Source organism: Cordyceps javanica, chromosome 6 (assembly GCF_051103115.1).
Source record: "Cordyceps javanica chromosome 6, complete sequence".
Classification (NCBI taxonomy): domain Eukaryota; kingdom Fungi; phylum Ascomycota; class Sordariomycetes; order Hypocreales; family Cordycipitaceae; genus Cordyceps; species Cordyceps javanica.
Window position 1 is genome coordinate 166146 of NC_139300.1, and position 19773 is coordinate 185918.

Sequence of the window (19773 nt, forward strand, 5' to 3'; positions counted from 1 at the left end):
AAAATCATGTAGTAGTTGCAGGGAAAGCTGAAATGTTTTCATCTGGGCAAGGCCTTGGTCAATGGCTATAAGTGTGCAGACTTTTCAGGTCATAGCACGTCGTGCAAGGGCCCTTCGAGTGTCATACGTACTTGGTTGTCGATTTATGAAGAGGGCTCTCGCCAACTGCTCAGCGATGAAGAAAGACCGCTTTGGTTTGGAAATGTACCCTTGACTACGAAGGCACATTTACTGTACTGGGAGGGTACTCGTCATACCTCGTATCCCAACCTTGAACTCTTCTTTCAAGCCAGCGTGCGAAGTTACAGACGCAACAATATACAAAGATGTGGAAAATTGATTACTGAAAATAATATATGAAATGCTAACAATACCATGAAACAAATAACAAGCTACCCAAAACAGAAAATGTAACATATTCCCCGTTTTCCATTTTTCTTTGCCCTTTCAACCAATTTCTAGTCACTCTTTTCAGTGCTGCTCATCTCAACCAACTCCGACAGGTGCTTTGCAAAGATGCGCGCGATATCCTTCAGCCCAGCTACGTCGCGCAACTTGGCATGACCGCCGATGCCAACAGCCACGTTGCCAGTGTCTGGGCTGATGCCCACATCTGCATATATCGCTTCGGTTGTAACTAGAGTCGTATCGAGTCCGTCCACGGCACTCTCCACAGACAAGGGCTCCACGGAAGCATAATCGGACGGCACACCCAGAGACCAAGGCTGCAGGATTGCATCGCTCTGCGACGTTTCGGAAGACTTGAGCAGGATTTCGTCGTTCCAGAGGATGTTGAGGTGAGTGTTGAAAAGACGCGAGCCGGCGGTGCTTTGCGTAGTCGCCGCCGCCGCCGCCGCCCAGCCCATCACATCCCGCAGACGGCTTTGCTCGTAGCCCGATCGAGAAAGCAGACGCTCTTGCATCTCCTGCAACTTTTCGCGCGCGCCGCCCGCTCCGCCTGATTTTGGCTGTGTGAGTACGTCCTCGGGCACGGAAATCGGCAGCATGTTGACAGTTGGACTGGCCAGCCGATCCATGCCATTCACCTCGGCCGATCTCCCGGCTGTGTAGTATCCAAATACTGGCGATGCAGTGGCACTGGTAATCTCCGATAGCATTCGTCCAAAGGCGACGATAATAAGGCAGTGCACGGTTACTCCGAATGTTCGAGCGGCAGACTCGAGTGCCAGTTTGCTGGTCTCGCCGCAATCGAAAAGAGCAAATGGCCGCCTTTGACGTGGTGCGTCCTCCTTGACGGCGGTCAGCGGCTCTACCACGGTAGGTTCACAACCTTGAAGAGCTTTCGTCCAGAATTGTTGTTCGTTCTTGGCTTGCAGATCCCTGTAGGTGAACTCGACAAATTTGGAAAACGACAAGGGCGCAGGCAACTCGTCTCGTGTATTGCCACGATAGAGATGTGTTAGCTCGTCAATGATGATGCCGACGCTCCAGGCATCGTAGACAGTGTGATGCAGCTTCATCAGAAGTGCATCACCACGGGACCCTCCACGAATAAGATAGAGGTGGACTGGAGGGTCGTACAACGACGACGGGCTCCGGTAGAGTCTTGAAATCTCCGACTTGACAAAGGTTTCCAAGTCCATGGATTCTGGCACCTGGAGCACCGTAAAGGCTCCCGTTTCCTGCACAGCGCTCGGCTTCAAAATGACCTGAACAGCTGTTGTGGACTGGACTTGAGCAAAGCAAGTTCGCAGTGAATCATTCGCTTGCATGAGGGACAGCCAAGCGCTCCGTAGACGATCTGCATCTAGCTCGCCCCTCGTTTTAAACACCCAAGTAGGCTCATACAATGTCTTTCCGGACTTCAGCCAGAGCGCCAGATGGAATTCTTGGCCAGCCAAGACAGGCAAGACGTCTTGTACGTCTTCGGGTCTCTTTCCCAGCTTGGAAAGGGCCTGCTCTCTGACCTCCGGGCCGACCAACGGAGCTTTGGCATCGGCATCCTTTGGCAAGTCCCGAGACGAGTCCTGCTTGGCTGCTTTGGCAAGGGCCACTTCGCAAAGCTTGCCCAGCTTGGCGTTGCGCAAAATGTCCATAGTTGTCAACGGAATTTGGGCCCTTCTGCACTGGCCAGCCACGCGAATGGCCACGATGGAGTCGACGCCGAGGGAATAAATGCTGGTTTGTGCGTCCATCTTCTCTGCCGAATTGTCTGTTGTTTCGGATAAGATTCTGACTAGAGATTCGAGGTAGCGTTCGGTTGCTTCCGAGTCATACGAAGCGGCCACTGCCGTTCCATTTGTGGTCGCTTGTCCCGGTGTCGGCAATTTGGCCAGCAGGCTGGGTGAAGCAATTGCGCGTTCCTCTGGGCGCTTTTCGATGCTCTGGTAACTGTCCACAAGTAATTGCACTACATGATCTGTGACCTCCTCTGAGTACTTGGAGTAGACCTGAAGCTGGAGACTATCGTCTCTTGTTTGGTGTACTTCAACGACCAGATCGTACTGAGAGGGTGGAAGGGCCTGCTTCTCTTGTTCTGACTGCTCAAGTAGTGTGGGCCATGTGGACTCCTCTGCATCTTCTCCTTTCCTGAAAACGAAAAGAACTTCAAAGAGCTGGTCATTGCTAGCATCGGTCTGCCTCCATAGCTGTTGGATATCGGATAGCGAAGCATGGAGATGATCTAGGGCATCATTCTGGAGCGCTTGCAGGTCGCGTAGAAGACCGCCGTTACTGAGCGAGTCTTCCGTCAAGCGAATCCGCAGGGGAACTGTGTTTAGCATCGGTCCCGCCACCTCATCCGCGCCGGGCAAGACAAACCTTGCGGCGTGAACTTGACCCAGGACTACATCCCTGGAGTTGGTGTGTGCGCAGATGGCTTTGCCAACAGCCAGTTGGCAGGCAGTTTGAACAGTCACCCCATCATCGGCACACCGTTGCTCTAGTAGAGACACGTTATTCGTCAACTGGGCAGTGCGAGAAATGACCGTGGCAGTACTACTGCTTGGCTCGGAAGCTGCCACGCCGTGGTAGCCCGCCAGGCTGTCGACCCAGAATGTTGCCGATTTCGACGCTGCAGTATGTATCGCGGTCGCGAACTCGTAAAAGGGCTTACGATCGGGCACGCTAGAGCCATGTAGGAGAGCCCAGAGGTCTTTGAAGATGAAGCCGATTGAAATACCGTCGTACGTCGCGTGGTGCAAAGAGACGACAAGGGCAGTCTGTTGCGGGCCATGAATCAAGGTCGCGCTAACGGGGGGTTTCTCGAATGATGCAATGTTTATAAATCTGGTTCGCGAGGCCAGGTCATCAATGGCTGCCTGTACAGACCCTGCAACTTCGAGCTCCGTCCAACTGGGAGTTGGGTTCTGATGCACTGCGCCGACAAGTTGGGAGCGTGGCGCGCTGGTCTCGTGGAAAGAAGTTCTCAGGATGTCGTGTTTTGAGACCAAATCACACCAGGCAGCCTTTGCCTTGGCCTTGCTTACTCCTTGTGGTAGCCCGACCACGTGGTGAAGCGAGTATAAGGACGCGTCCATCATAACCGTGGCTGTGACCATGCCTGCCTGGAGTGGCGTCAATGGGTATACGGCGATGACATCCTCGAGTAACTCTGATTTGGTGCCAGAAATCATGTCTTTAGACCAGTCTTGATGGGATGAGGACGTTGCAGACTTGTCTGCTACCTCCTTGTGGGCAAGGTCAGGGTTTTTGCTACCAATGTGTAGCGCGAGCTTGGCGATACTTGGGTTTCGGAGTACGTCAGCTCCGGAGACCTGGAACCCGTTCTGGCGCAGCATCTTTGAGAATCGAATGGTCGTAATGGAATCAATGTCGTACTTGATCAAGGGTGCGGTCCTGCTGATCTCGACAGGGGGACAATTCGAGAACTCGGCAACAATGTCTCGAAGCTGCTCCTCTATTGGCAACCACTGGTGACTGTCTTCCGGCTGTGTCTTGATGCCATTTGGCGAAACGTTTTCCGATACGTCGATAGCCTTGTCTTGGCCATGCAAGAGGTCAGATACGACGCTCTGCATTTCGTCAAGCAAATCATCCAATTCTTCGGTGGTAGCAAACATTGTCGAACTTGCCCTGAGCGTCAAACTGTCCGTAGCTGAGTTCGCCTCGCACTCAAGTGCAAGCTCAAAATCGAGGAACATCTCGCCTTCAACTTGCTGGAGAATTGTCGGCTCCTCGTCAGCTGTCTTTGCCGGAGACTCGTTCCTGGTAAAGGAAAACAAGCTGGAGAACAATGGGCCGGAAATTCCCAGCCAACGTTGCAAAGATCGCAAGGGCGTATACTGGTACTCCATGGATCCATATAGCTTGTCTTGGGATGTCTTGACCAATGCAGATAGAGTCTTTCCATCTGCTCCCAAGCAAAGCCGTTGGGGAATCGTCGAAATACAAGGTGCGGCCATTGACTCGATTCCCTCCACTTCAACTGATCGCCCAGAAAGAACTATTCCAAAGACCAAGTCGTCACGTTTTAGCTTTTGCGATAGCACGTAGCCGAATACGCCCTGATTCACGGCTGATAGGGTTGTGTTGCGTTCGGAGCACATGCCCTCCAGATTGGCGAGGCTTGTGCTAAAGGTCTTTGTCGCACTTCTCCTGGCATGTGAAGTCGTCGCATCCATACTATGACTATAGCCCTTGAACATATTTGTCCAGTGCTCCCTGACGTCACCATTAAGTTGCTGGGCGGCGATGTGCTTCAACAGTGGTAGAATAGGCCGTCTCTCTGGCAATTCCTGGCCCTTATAGGAGGTTTCGAAGTCTTGGAAAATCATTTTGATAGAAACCATGTCGTAAAGCGCATGATGGATCGATAGCATGAAAAGAGGTGACTTGTCTGTGGATTTGGCATCATTACAGACAGTTGTGGTGAATCTCAGTGGCGGTAGCCTGTCGATTTTGGATGCTATGTCGTTCGCTAATTCCTTTTTCAAAGAATTTAGCTGGGCCTCTGTCATATTGTGAGGTTCCGAAATATGTCGCCAATCAGGCGTGTAGTGCTCGTCTTCCAGAACAAGCTGGACGATGTCATTTCCCAACCTCATGAAGCAAGTTCGTAACAATTCATGCTTCTTGACTACTGCAGTCCATGCAGCCTTGACGCCTTCCAGCGATACCCCCGATCCCAGTTCAAATACCATGTGAGATATGTATTCCTTCTCGACTTCAGACTCATGTGTCATTGTATGTGCCACGAGGACTTCTTGTAGCGGCATGCAGGGCCGGACTGACTCAACGTGTGAGATGCCCTGAATCGATAGGAGCTTCTTGGCTCGTCTTTCAAGGTCCTCAAACTGCTCATCTATGGCCTGGGGATTACCAGATGCACCAGTCTGAGCAGGCTTGGCCTCGTAGCTCATGCGACAAAGGCTCTCAAGGCTCGGATTCTGCAACAGTCGAGCCACAGGTATGTTGTATCCTAGTCGTCTCAAAGTGAAGGAAAGTTTGACGGAGGAAACGCTGTCGAATCCAAGCTGGAACAGTGTGGTTTCTGGACCGATAGGACGGCCCTCGTCCGGTGCAATGACGCTTTCCACGACTGACAACAGGTTCTTCTCAGCCAAAGTCAAATCTCTCGATGACACCTTCGTCTCAGTCTCTGAGGCCGATGGTGTCTCCCCGAACAGCTCCTGAAGTGGAATCGTACGGAACAGATTCTCCAACGCTTTTGCATCTGTTTTTGCCGAAGTATCTCTGAGGGGGATCGTTGTCACTGGAATGATAAAGTCGGGTACCATGTACGCGGGGAGAGTCTGAGCGCAGGCTTCTTGCAGACTATTTTGCTGACTCTCTTTAATCCATCGAAGCTTCTCGTTTTTGGAACTGCCATGAGGTGCCAGGAAAGATACCAAAAACTGTTTCGAAGTCCCGGGATGCTTGAGAAGAAGTGTGGCGACCTCACTCTCCGTTGAAGATAGAGAGCGCACGACCTCGGACACTTCGCCGAGCTCCAACCTCTGGCCGCGGACCTTGACTTGTTCATCCTTGCGCCCGAGGAAAAGAATCGAGTTGTCCGCATCCATTCGCACAATGTCGCCCGTTCTATACATCTTCTTGCCATTGATCACGCAGAAACCTTTGGCGTCGGGTCGGTTCAAGTATCCGTTGGCCACCAGGCTGCCTTCGAAAACAAGCTCGCCCGCTACGCCCTTTTTGACGTGTGTATCTGATTCAGGGACTAGGACATGGGCAACGCTATCGCCCAAAGGATGCCCAATGCATTGCATGTTCGAGTCTGGCCAAATGCGCGCTGCGCTGCACCCGACAGTGACTTCTGTTGGTCCGTAGGCGTTGACCAAGGCTATGCGATCCGACGATGACCAGATTTGTTGCGTTTTCGAAGTCATCTTTTCTCCTCCGACAGCGAGGTATACAAGGTCAGAAACGTCTTCGGGGAGCAGGCCAGTTTGATCCAAAAGTGATGGCACAATTCCCACATGGGTAACTCGAAGTTCCTTCAATGTTCGCGGAAGGTCGTCGAGCATCGACAACCGTTCGCCTGTCACGGCACAGAGACCGAATCGCCAAGCTAGAAACATCTCGCCGATATGGACGTCAAACGCCCTGCTAGCAAGATTCAGGAACTTACCACTGCCTCCAAGTTTCAGAGTTTTGGGGCACACAGTACCGATGAACTCCCCCCAAGCACTGGCGAAGGAGCTCAGGTTTTGTCTACTTACTTGAACACCCTTGGGGACACCCGTGGACCCCGAAGTATAGAGTATGTAAGCATCCTGATCTGCTGGTGAGACATTCTGAATGTTTGCGGTGTCTCTAGTAGCCAGATCACCCAGAAAAGATGCGTCGTTTACATCAAGTAGGAGCGTGTCTGCTGGTAGGTCCACTCCGTCAAAAGTGCCCTCACATACGAACGCCAGAGCGGCTTTGCTGTCTTTGAGGAGGAACGCCTTTCGATCCGAGGGGAGTGACATTTCTATCGGAACATATGTGCATCCGGACTTCAGAATACCAATGATGACCGCGAACGCGATCAGAGAACGGTCCAAAGAGACACCGACAGCTCGCCCAGGAACATTGAAGCTCAAGATCAGATTTGCGACTTGGTTTGCGACTTGGTTAAAATGTTTGTAGGTCCAATTTTCTGTCAGAATACCACCATCTTCCATAAATTCTGTGGCAACTTCGACCGCTGTCCAATCCGGATGCTCTTCGGCCCATTTCTCGACATAGGATGTTGGCCTGACCTTGGGGGGGTATTTCTCCTGCACGTCTGAAGCGTAAACTGATAAAAGATTTGAAGGAAACTGTTCAGTAAGCTCAGAAAGCGTCGTTTCCGGCGCGCTTGTCTCGAAGGCGACTGCCAATGCGTCGAGGTGCTGTAGGAAGAGCCCTTGCAAGCTGGGAGTCATCATTGTCTCGTCGACAGATAAAGATAGAGTGATCGTGTCGTCTGCGTTCTCGAATACGTTGAGGGCAAACCCGTGGTCCACGACAGGGTCCAGAACATCCTTGATTTCTTCCCAAGGCGCTTTGTTGTCTCCATTGTTTTGGTTATGGGGGTGCAGGACGAATATAGCTGGGTACAGGGCCTCTTTTTGGCCTTTACCTAGAGTCTTTCGCACCTGAGTAGACTCGGGCGGCCCATGTCGAATGCCCTGCATAATCAGATTCTGCTGTATGAGAATTAAATCCTTCACGCTGCCGACAGGCCTGAATGGCACTGGGTATGTTGCCGATAGTGGTGCCATGGCATCCACGAGTCGTGAATTCAGGAGCCTCTCAGAGCGTACTTCTCCGAACAGTACGCTCTCAGACTCGCAGTAATCAGATAGCATACATCCAAAAGCGACACGGAAGAGTGGACTTAGGGAGGTCGCGCCTAGTTTCTGTGCTGACCGAGCGAGCCTGGAAGTCGGATGAGTCGCCTTCATCTCAATGGTTCGATGCCGAATTTGCGGGGGAGACGCTTCCGAGTTATCGACATCAGAGTCCTCGAAATCTTGCGATTTTGCAAGGGGGCTTAGACACGCGTGCCAAAAGCTTCTAGCAGCCACCTCATCAGTCCGAAGCATCAGCCTGCTAAATGCTTCCGAGACCTGACAGCGCTTTTCGGAGACTTGGCCCAGGGCGTATGCGCTCGAGATGTCGCTTATTAGATGGTGCATCATATCTCCGTCATACAAAGAATGATGGATAGTCAAGACCATCACCTTGCAACTCTGTTGCTCGAGAATATCCACCTGCCAAGAGGGCGAAGAAAGGATTTTGGCGTGTTGTGCAGCTGCAAATGCATCACGAATCGCTTGAATTGATTGTGTTAGATCATCATACTTGGCAGCTGATTCGACCCAGTTGATTGCAGCTTCTTCCTCCACTATCTGGAGAAACATTGGCGATGAATGCTTCGCTTGTGCCTGGCTTTGCTGCTCAACAAGTGCTGTAGGAAGAATGCTCAATCTTAAAATATCGTTGGACTTGCAGACGTCTTCCCAGGCTTTGCGGAGGCGTGCTGTGTCAATATCGGAGGAGAGAGTCCACGCAAAGCTACCCCAGTAGGCTGTCGGACTTCTGAGTGTCTCAATCAGCATTCCATCCTGGGAAACAGTCGTTGGTAGTGTATAGAATTGACTGGGAGCCTTGGCCAGGTGCTTCGAAACGAGTGGCCTCCAGACCTCCAAATGCGCACTGAAAAATGACTTCCAGTCTATGTCAGGTTGTTCGTCGCCAGACAAATGAGCTACCAAGTCATCAATAGTTGCGCTCTCTAGTACCTGAACTGCAGATACGTTGTGCCCGGCATTCTTCAATTTTGAGCTCAGTCTAATAGCGCCGATCGAGTCAACACCGATTTCGGCAAGCGTGGTCGTTTTGGTAAGAGAAGACGGGGTAATCTTGGCAACGGTCCGGATAATGTCGAATACGGCCTGGTGCTGGTTGTACCATTCGGGATCCATCTCAACATCTGTCTGCGATGTAGGTTCTGCGGACCACTCTGTGGCGAGGATAGCAGATAATTGCTTGCGGTTGACTTTGGCGGATTGATTACGAGGCAATGTCTTTAGAGGTATGAAAACATCCGGGATCATGTGTAGTGGGAGGTTGGTTCTGGCATGCGCCTTGACAGCTTGCGCTATGTTCTGGGCATCTTCGGTGACCAGTATGTAAGACTCGTCACCTTGTGAAGAGTCTTGCTGCCCGCAGTCAATAAAGCAAATAAGAGCGTCTCCTGTCGATCCGGGAAGTTGAGAAAGTACGACCTCAGCATGCACCACAGATTCGTGGCCCGCCGAGCAGACAGTCGAGATTTCTCCCATCTCGACGCGCATGCCCCGAATCTTGACCAAGTCATCTTTTCTTCCAACAAAGTCAAAGGTGCCATCAAGAAGTTGCCGAACATAATCTCCCGTATGATACACGCGGCACTTCATGTAGTCGTTCCATCTGAACTTGTCGTTGCCGTCTGCACTGTCCCAGTATCCTGGCGACAGCTGCACGCCCGACAGAACCAGCTCTCCAAGACCGTGCTTCATCACTGGATATCCATCCACCATGACAAATGCATCGACAGCTGGCAGTGCCGTTCCAATGTTTGCGCTCCGAGAATTGTGATGCAGATTGTTGATAGTGGCATTAATCGCCGTCTCTGCCGGCCCGTAGACATTGCAGAGAGACATGCGCGCCACCCACCTGTCGGCGAGGGCCTGGGGCAGTTTTTCGCCTCCCATCGTTACCACTCGCAGAGTTCTCAGGTCTTCTGGATTTAATGTACTTGCGAAGGTGGGTGTCATTGATGCATGAGTGGCTCCAACAGTATTGGCTAAAGCAGTGAACGAGCCTAGAAGAATCTCTCGCGAAGCAGACACAAGTGTTCCGCCGAGCTTCCAGGCTGCAAACAAGTCTCGTACAAATACATCGAACGTATAATTTGCAAACTGAAGATATCGAATGTCGGTGCCAGTCAGGTCTATGTTAGTATTGACGCGATCGATGAATGAGTCGATAGAGACACTGGCGGCCTTGTGTGAAATCGGAACTCCCTTGGGTGTACCCGTCGTGCCACTTGTGAAGATGACATACGCAATGTCTGACTCGGCTATCGGAGCTCCGCCTGAAACTGCAGAAGCCAAAGTCTCAGACGATTGCCCGTCGACATGTTTGCTGTTTTCGATCAGCTCCGCAATGTTGACCAGCTCGCAGGAGTCCTGGAGGGTACCGGCCAGCTGAGAGGTGGTTTTTTCGCTTGTCAAAACAATCTCGGTATTTGCCTTTTCGATGAGTAAACGCTGGCGCACAGTAGGATAGCTTGGATCGATGGGACACCATGAAGCGCCGGCCTTTAAGACACCCAATATGGCAATGTACAACTCTGGGCACTTCTCCATACAGATAGGAACAACGCATTTTCTGCCCTCTTCCTTCAAGCGACCCAGCAGAAACATTGCAACAATGTCAGACCTTTTCTCAAGTTCGGCGTACGTAAGTTGCACCTGAGGGCTGTCCGGATTCAAGTCGTTGTAAAAGAGGAGAGCAATCGCCGACGGCGATTTGCGGGCATTTTCGGCGACACACTCGTGCAGTAGCTGCCTTCCAAGATGTTCGTTGTTCTTTCTTTGTGGAGTAAGATCAATCTCATGCTGTGGGTGGCCAATGGTAGGGTCTAGGAAGATTTTTTCGGGGTTTGAGATGATGTTTTCTGTGACTTTCGCAAGATCCTGTAGCATAGAGCGAGCAGTGGCATCATCCAGCAGTGCGTACTGATAAGTTGCTCTGAATTCCAGCACACCAGAGGAGTGGGGATAGACCTCGATCATAACGGCTTGATCGTTTTGCATGCCTGGATGCTCGACTTTGTCGTACAAGGCTGCGCCTTTTCCAGTGTTGAGGTACATTTGGAGAGCAAGGGTCGTATCATATCGCGCTCCAGTAATGGGTGTGTGAAGGTACGAGAGGCCGGTAGCGTTCTGTTTGGTTCCTTCCAAGAGCACATCAATGTTTCTCTTCTTATTGTCGTCGCCCAGGGCAATCCGGACAGGATGCACGGTGAGAACTGGGGCAGAACAATTGGCTAGCTCGTCGGTGAACCGGTCCGAAACAACGTTACCAAATGCGACATCGCGTTCGCCTGTATATGTGAGGAGCACATAAGCCCAAGCTGCTTGAAAGACTGACAAGGGGGAAGCTTGCAAAGCCGCAGCTTGACGTGTCACAGTATCTAATAACAAGTCGGAGACGAAACTGAATCCGCCACAGCCGAGCTCGTCGCTCCCAGGAATCGTGCTTCGTAGCGATGGGAAGGCTGGTGAAGTAAGCCCGTCCAGATATGATCGCCAATAATCGGCCGCTTCCTTTCTATCATGAGAGAAATGTCGCGCTACAGCAGTGGTGATGCCAGTCCTTTCTATTGTCGGATGCTCGAGGTATTCTCTCTCCACGTCCTCCCACAGAACGGCTTCTGAGCCGCCATCGAAGATGGAGTGCAAAATGCTGAAGAGGACGATTGTTCGAGTTGGAGTCTGAATGACTGATAGGCGCCGAGGGGGTTCTTGTAGCGTAATGGCATTATTAGCATCTTCTTGAGCCTTTGTAATGGCATCTTGTACGTTGTTGTCGTTGTCCACAGTGTACGTGTACGGTTTAACCATAGCTGAAGCGTGGTCGCTTGCTAGAATGCATTGTGCAAATGGTGTTACATCATCATCGGCGGGAACAAAGACCGCTCGCATGATGTCGTAGCGCGATAAGACACGAACCCAAGAAGTAATAACATTCTCGGCGCTCAAGTCTGGCCGCACATGAAAAATTGTGTGCTGAATGTAGGCTTTCAGGCCGGGGATTGATGAGGCTCCATCCACATCAGCAGTGAGAAGGTAGGAAGCTAACGTCACGGCCTGAGATGTGGTTGCTGGTAGAATAGACTCGACATGTTGAGATTCAAGTCCCAAAGACTTGAGACACTGAGCCTTGTGTCTCGCCTCAAAGTCCTGAACGAGCTCTTCAACAATGTTGGAGTGATCTAATACTGTCGTGGGCTGTTCTAGTCTTTTCTCAGCCTTGGCATTGAGCTCACCGAGATTTCGGGATGTGAGTATGTCTGTGACTTGTAGTCCTTCGATGCCAGATTCTCGGAAGATTTGAAGAAGCCGTACGGAGCGTAGACTATCGATACCCAGCGACATGAGGGTAGCGCCAGCTACGATGCCGTCTTTTCCCAGCACAGAAACTCTTGAGACAGCGTCAATCACAACACTTGACAAGGGAGCGGCACCACTCTCCGCAATGGGTTCTTGCAAAGAATCATCAACAAGGAGTCTCAATCCCGACTCCTCTGGCGATGCGCAGAGTCTGTCGAGGGTCTTTCGATCCGTCTTATCGCTGGTTAGACGAGGTAGCCTACTCATGGTATAGTAACGTGATGGGCGCATATGGGGCTGCAAAGCATGCTGTGCTCTGTCTTTGCAACGTGCAAGTATGTCCCTGTCCTCCTGGGTACCATCAGGGCAGACAATGGCCACCAACTGCACCTGCTTCTGATCAGGGCCTCCGGTTTTCAGTGCCACTACGGCTACCTCGCTGATGAGTGGGTTTTTCAAGCCATTCTCGATCTCCCCAAGCTCAACTCGCCTGCCTAGAATCTTGACCTGGCCTGAGGATAGGCGCCCCAGGTATTCGACCTGCGGCGTACCATCCGGGCCCATGATGACTCTCCCCTTGTCGCCTGATCGATAGAGTTTGCCGAAAGGTTCAATATCCACAAAAGCGGCGGCTGTCTTTTCTGGACTCTTGAGATAGCCTATACTTAGATGCGGCCCGCCGATAGCAATCTCGCCTGCAAATCCCATGGGCACAGCTCTCGTTGCATCCGCCAAGTCGAGAATAACTACCGAGCATGTTGGTAGTGGTGGGCCGATGAGAGACACTCGGTACTTGGTTGACACATTTGGATCCATGGTGCAGAATATTGTGGTCTCAGTAGGGCCATAGCCGTTTACTGAATAAGTGGCCTGGCCTGATGTTGCGCGATCACCATCATAGGCAAAATTGGAGGCAATGTCTTCCCTCAGCATTTCACCACCGGTCCACACGGCGCGAAGCTGGGGGACTCTCTCGGGCCTCAGTAGCGAAGCCAGACTAGGTGTTGTCAGGGTGACGTTCGCGCCCAATTCCTCAATGACGGACTCTGCATCAGTCAACATCATGGTTCTATCGCACGAACACAAAGTACCGCCGACAGACAATGTTACAAAAATCTCCGTTACAGACATATCAAACGCCGGGGCCACCATCTGGAACCAACGAATATTGGACGGCCCAGATATGAATGAGTGCGGTGCAACCGCAATCTGAGCCGCGACCGCGCTAATTGCCGCATAATGGGTAATCTGTACGCCTTTTGGTTTTCCTGTCGAGCCGCTTGTGAATAGGATGTAGGCAACATCGCTATCGTATACCTCCACGGACGGCGCAGCATGTTGTATTGTGTCTTGGCAGCTTGAGTCAGTAATTGTCGCCACGTCAATGAAAGTAAATCCAGCGCAGTTTTCCAACGAGTTCTGGAATCTTTCCAAGGTCACAGCGGATCCGAGCACCAATTTAGAGCCGGTCACATCAGTCATATGCTGTAACAGCTCGGGAGGGCAGTCGGTGGGAACCGGGGCTACCACGCAGCGTGCTTTTAGAATGCCTAGCCAGGCAATATATAATTCTGCCGATGTGTCCAAAGCGACTATGATGGTTCTCCCATACTGGTCCGCATCAGCGCCGACCTTTTGCAGGATTTTTTGGGCCAGGATGGAAGACAGGTGATCCAGCTCTCTGTAGGTGAATTGAGTCCGCCCAGCGGGGCCCAAGAAGTCGACGGCTACCTTGTCAGGGTGCTCTCTCACCCTCGCCGAGAACGCGGTCTGAAGCAAATATGATTTGGATTGAGATAGTGAGCTTGATAGTCCAAGCTGACTCTCAAAGTCAGGGGGTGTCATCAATGGAGGGTGGTTGATGACAGATGTGCCCATGAAGGGCGAGGATTGCGTGTTTGCACTGCATACAAGTGCGGGGTTCTCGGGCCATTCCATCATTGATAGAAATGAAGAGGAGATGGCCTCCAAGAATGGTTCAGGCACGAGATCGAGAGAAAGGCGGAGTGAGTAGTTGGATTCGCTGGCAACGACAACAAAAGGCTTGCCAGCAAAGTATTGTGAGCCAGTGTCCTGGCCATCTTGAAGAAGAGCAATGCCAAAATCCGATTGACTCTCTTGTGAGGATGTAGTCAAGGCCAACTCGTTGGCCACGCGTGTGACTTCTATGCAGCCAGATTCCGGGAAGGCCTCGGTGTTGGGGGCGATGAAGTCGAAGGAGACTTCATCGTCACCAACAAGTCCCAATACGAAAGCGGCGAAAAGACGTAGTCTCTGATCCGCGGTCTGTAGTCGCGGATCCAGGCTTCCGCGGATTGTGTGGTAGGAAGTCTCATCGCCTCTGCTAGACCGTTCCCGCTCCGAGTGGCGGAACGGGTGCAAAGCAGCGAAGCGAGTGATGTTGGGCTGATGCATAGCTGTATGCCGACCTTTTGATTGAGGCTATCGAGGAGTTTTGGTGCTACGCTTCGGGCGGATACTGCCAAGTTACTGCAGAGATCTCGGGGCCTCTCTCTATTCATAATATCTATCAAGATCCCGCCCACTCGAAGGCTTCTCCCCAAAGACGAGCTAAAACAGCCTTGCTTTTGCCTCGCGTGCTGCGGCACATTGCCTCATTGCTCAATCTGGGTGGAGGCATGTCTGCCGTTAAGCAGGGTAGTAATGGCCAGTATGGGTACCGCGTCGCCAAGAGCCTAGGGTGTGAAGAATTTTCAGGAGCCAATGATCGGCACTTGCCTTGCCAAAGACGGGACAACATGTTTTTTCTTGATGCTTGGTTATCAGATCCATTTGCCGAAGGCACCTCCATTAGGAGCACAGCTACGGATAGACTTGCCCCGCCTGAAAATCTACGAAAAGAAAAGCCCTCAGCTCAGCTTGGCAGAAAGGTGGGCGTGTGGACCTGGTAACTGGTTAGTTACGGACCAGTCTCATCAGCTGATGCGTTCTTTATCAGATGTGGAATTATCAGATTCGTTTTCAATCCCCGACCAGGCCAGGACAGGACAACCGGGGCTCTCAGGCCGGCCCACTGGTGACTGTCTTCCCGGGTGCTTAAGCTTTATTTTAACTTGAAATGCCGCACTGTGTTTAATGAAGAGTCCACCCCGGCTCGAATTAGCTAGACGGAGCGGAGAAGGGAGGATGAAAATAAAAAGAAAATTGGGTGCGTGCAATCCTTGCTAGAAACACTATATCAACGAGTCACTCACTGGTCTCGGGGTGACAGCTTCGGAAATCCGACCTACTTGCTGGTTTACCGTCAGCATTGCTTGAGAAAAAAAAGAAAAGGTCCTTCAGGGTGCTGATCCTTCATTAGCATAGACCTGCCCAACGACCCGTCAGTTGCTTGTCAACTTCAGCATCGCCGCATCTCTATCCAAAATGTCGGCCAAGACGGGCAGCGCAGAGGAGCCGGTGGTTGCCAAAAAGGTATGTCGGCAAGCCAATGGCCCCGATGTCTGAGCGAGCGCGTGTCCTCGAAAAGTCACCAAACATGAGGCTGACCTAGATTCCCCTGCAGCGATCGCAGTCGGCGTTCAGCTACCTGCGACTGCTGGTTGCCGTCAACCCGAAATTCCTAGATTATGTTCTGCTCGGCCTTGGTGTTTTGGCGTCCATTGCATCCGGAGCCCCGTTTCCCATCATGTCCATGATATTCGGTCAGCTGGTCGATCAGCTCAACAGCGCCTCCTGCGCCAACAGCGCGCAGCAGCCCGTCAACTCCCAGGAGAGCGCAATCGCCGACAAGGTCCTCCTGACCGTCTACATCGCCATTGCCAACTTCATCCTCATCTACGTCGCCACGGGCTGCTGGACAATCTTTGGCGAGCGCCTCGTGCGGCGACTTCGGTACGCGTACCTGCAGTCCCTGCTGCGCCAGGAGGTGGCCTTTTTCGAGACCTGCCCCGCGGGCGAGGTGGCAGCCCGCCTCGACGGCGATCTTACGACCATCCAAGGCGGCGTGTCGGAAAAGGTGGGCATCGTCATCACAAGTATCTCGTACTTTGTCACCGCCTACATCGTGGCCTTTACGCTGGACGCGCCTCTCACGGGCATGCTGGCCAGTGTCGTGCCGGCGTTTCTGCTCATGGCCTTTTTCGGCGGACGCTTCACCAAAAAGTACACCGGCCAGGTCAACAAGACGCTGGAGCCGGCGATTGCGTTGGCGTCCGAGTCCATTGCCAACATGAAGCTGATCAAAGCCTTCCGCGCCAGCGACAGAATCCAGCGCATCTTTGAGACACAGCTGGCTGTGACCAAGAAACCTGCCGTGGGCAAACTACTGACAGCTGCAATCCAAGTAGGCCTGCTCTACTTCATCGCCTTCTCTGCGAATGCCCTGGCGATTTCTCAGGGTGGAAGACAGGTCGCTGATACCATTGAGAGGGGATCCGGTGTGACCCTGGGAGCGGTATACACTGTCATGATGAGTCTCATTGATGGTAAGTCCAGATTGTATACTTGAAAAAAAAAATATCGTCGTCTAATTCCATCATTTGAACAGCATCCTACATCATCAGCCAAGTTGCACCTTTCGCAACCATCTTCGCCTCGGCTTCAAATGCTGCCGAGAAAATTATCCACACGATCCATCGCGAACCTGAAATTGACTCGTCCTCATCCGCGGAGGGCCTCGTTCCTGGCAAAATCCAAGGCGAGGTTGAGTTCCGCAACGTCGAGTTTACCTACCCGAGCCGTCCCGATGCAAAAGTACACGACAACTTCAACCTGACTATACCCGCCGGCAAGATGACTGGCATCGTCGGAGGCTCGGGCTGCGGCAAGTCTACCATTGCGGCCCTGATCCAGCGCTTCTACGATGTCAAGCAAGGAGAGGTGCTCATTGACGGTCACGACGTTCGCGATCTGCAGCTACGATGGCTTCGTAGCCACATTGGTTACGTTGAGCAAGAGGTCGTTTTGTTTGATCGGTCCATCATGGAAAATATTGCGCACGGATTGATAGGCTCCTCCGACCCCGAGCACGAATCATTGAACCGGTTGATCGTCGAAGGCGATGTTGCGTCGCTCGCAGACGAGGCCGTCAAGGGCGGTGATCTGGATGCGCTGACAGCACACTCCCCGCAGCTGCGTGAGCTACTGTCCATGATCCGCGTCGCCGCTACCCGGGCTGGACTAGATAATTTCCTTGCCGAGTTACCTCATGGCATCGCTACGAACGTCGGCGCCGGCGGCGGTCAGCTTAGCGGTGGGCAGAAACAGCGTGTTGCGCTTGCTCGAGCGCTGATTCTGATGCCTTCTATTCTGATTCTGGATGAGGCTACGGCGGCCCTGGACTCGAGCACCGAGGCTCAAATCATGGACTCCATTCACAGTCTGCCGGGGGAGAGGACCATCATTTGCGTCGCACATCGTTTGAGCACCGTAAGACGGGCTGACAACATTGTCGTGCTCGGACCTGGAGGCGTGATACTGGATTCCGGAGACTACACGACGCTCATCAACTCTGGCGGTGCATTCGCTGCCATGGTCCAGTCTCAAGCCATGGTCAACACCGACGAAAGCAAAACAAGCCCGGAAGCCATCGAGCCTGCTCAATCCGAAAAGATGCAACCAGAGTCACTCACTGTCAGCGACATGGAAAAGGACAAGAGCGTAGCAAAAGACATTGGCGTGCAGCCGGCCTCCGACGACAAAGACAAGGTCGCAGAGCCCGTTGCAAAGATGGGGACCTTTTCCGTCTTCTTCCAAATCATGAAGATTGACCGGACGCGACACCGCGTCGCCGCGCTTGTCGGTCTCTGCGCTTCCATCGTTGTCGGCGGTGCTCATGCCGGCGAGGCCGTCATTTTCGGTAACGCGGTGGAAAACCTGTCCTACTGCCGCGCACCGTCCAAGGTTCGCAATGGTGCCGCGTTATTCGGACTGCTGTTCTTCGTGCTCGCCATTGCCGAGTTCATCGCCAACGCCACCTCCGCAGCATGTTTCGGCTACGTCTCCGACCGGCTCGTGAACAACATCCGCCGTTTCACCCTGCGGGCTCTGCTGCACCGCGACCTCGAATGGCACGAGAGCGAGGGCCGAACCCACGGCTCGCTGATCGGCTACTTCACCGCCGACGCCACGGCCATGAGCGGGCTGACGGGCACAATTCTGGGTGTTTCGGTCTCGGTGCTCGTGACCTTGCTGGGTGGTATCATTCTAGGAAACGTGGTCGCGTGGAAGATTTCGCTGGTCCTGACAGCCTGCGTTCCACTCATCTTTGCCTCTGGTTTCCTTCGGTTACGTCTCCAGGCGCGGTTCGCGGCCCGCCATGCCAAAGCCTTTCGCAACTCCGTGTCCACCGCGACCGAGTCGGTCACGCAGATCAAGACTGTCTCTGCCCTGTCTCTCCAGGAAGAGGTTCTGCACACCTTTCAGCGATCGCTGCGCGGCCCCTACAAAGCCACCCTCCAGTCCATCGCGTTCGGCAACTTGTGGCTCGCTGGAGCGTTCAGCATCGGCAGCTTGGTCAAGGCCTTGGCTTTCTGGTGGGGTGGGCGCCTCATTGCTCAGGGCGACATCTCGCAGACCGCCTTCTTCATCAGCATGGTGTCGCTTCTGTCTGCTGCGCAGACGAGTGGGCAGCTCTTCAGTCTCAGCCCGGATGTCACTAAAGCGGTTGTAGCTGCCCGGCGCGTGTTCGGTCTCATCTGTCCCGATGGCAAGGTTGATCATTTGAAGGCTCAGCAGCGGCCGCTAGCTGACTGCGAGAAAAGCCTGGCGCCGCACGCCGGTCCTAGCGGCCCCGGTGTGGGTGTAGCCGTCAAGCTGGACAGTGTTTCCTTCTCCTACCCAAAAAGCCAGCATAATTTGATTGTGCGAGACTTGTCTCTGGACATCCCGGCGGGATCATTCGTGGCCCTTGTAGGCACTAGTGGAGCCGGAAAATCGACTATCCTCTCCTTGATAGGAGGATTATACAAGTCTACAAAAGGCAAGGTGACGTTGGACGGTTACGACATTGGCAGGCGTCAGCAGGCGTCGTCTGGTGAGGATGGTACATATCAGTACGAAGATGATGGCCAGAACCCCCTGCCTATCTGGGACGACATGGCTCTTGTTCCTCAAAACCCTACTCTGTTCTCGGGCACTCTCACCTTCAACATCAACATCGGCAGTCGTAGCGGACAGGATGCAACGGCGGCCGAGATTGAGAGGGCCGCGCGCATGGCCAATATCCACGACACGGTCGACGGCCTCCCCAACAAGTACGAAACCCTCTGTGGTCCATCGGGCTCGCAGGTCTTCTCCGGCGGTCAGAAGCAAAGACTATGCATCGCCCGCGCGCTCATCCGCAACCCGCGGCTCTTGCTGCTAGACGAGCCGAGCAGCGCCATGGACACGGAGAGCGAGCGACTCTTTGAACAGACTCTCGAGGAGGTCATGCAGCCCGACGACCAAGGCAGAAGACGCGTCACGGTTGTTACGATTGCCCATAGGCTACGAACAATCATGAAGGCGGACAAGATATTCGTCATCGAGCACGGGCAGATTCTCGACGCCGGGACACACAGTGAGCTCCTAGGGCGTTGCGAAAAGTATCGCCAGGATGTTATGCATCAAACATTGAATTAAGAATTAAAAGCGATACAATACAGACAGGTTCGGATTTAAAAAAAATAGTATATTGGTAGAGTAATATAGAGTAGTAATTCACGTCAGATTGACACCATTCGATTTCAATCCTCAT

The 19773-nt window shown here is 52.8% G+C and overlaps 2 protein-coding genes across 2 annotated transcripts; one reads left to right on the top strand and one right to left on the bottom strand.

Moving 5' to 3' along the window:
* Nucleotides 1–458: 458 nt before the first annotated feature.
* V2A60_008506 (uncharacterized protein) lies at nt 459–14489 on the bottom strand (the record flags this gene model as incomplete). The annotated part of the gene is made up of 2 exons (XM_083259779.1): nt 459–8079; nt 8275–14489. The coding sequence occupies 2 exons, from the start codon at nt 14487–14489 to the stop codon at nt 459–461; spliced, it is 13836 nt and encodes a 4611-aa protein (XP_083115905.1).
* Nucleotides 14490–15461: 972 nt separating this feature from the next.
* V2A60_008507 (ABC transporter ATP-binding protein) lies at nt 15462–19658 on the top strand (the record flags this gene model as incomplete). The annotated part of the gene is made up of 3 exons (XM_083259780.1): nt 15462–15509; nt 15601–16522; nt 16585–19658. 3 exons carry the CDS (start codon nt 15462–15464, stop codon nt 19656–19658), a joined length of 4044 nt encoding a protein of 1347 aa, XP_083115906.1.
* Between the last annotated feature and the right edge of the window lie 115 nt (nt 19659–19773).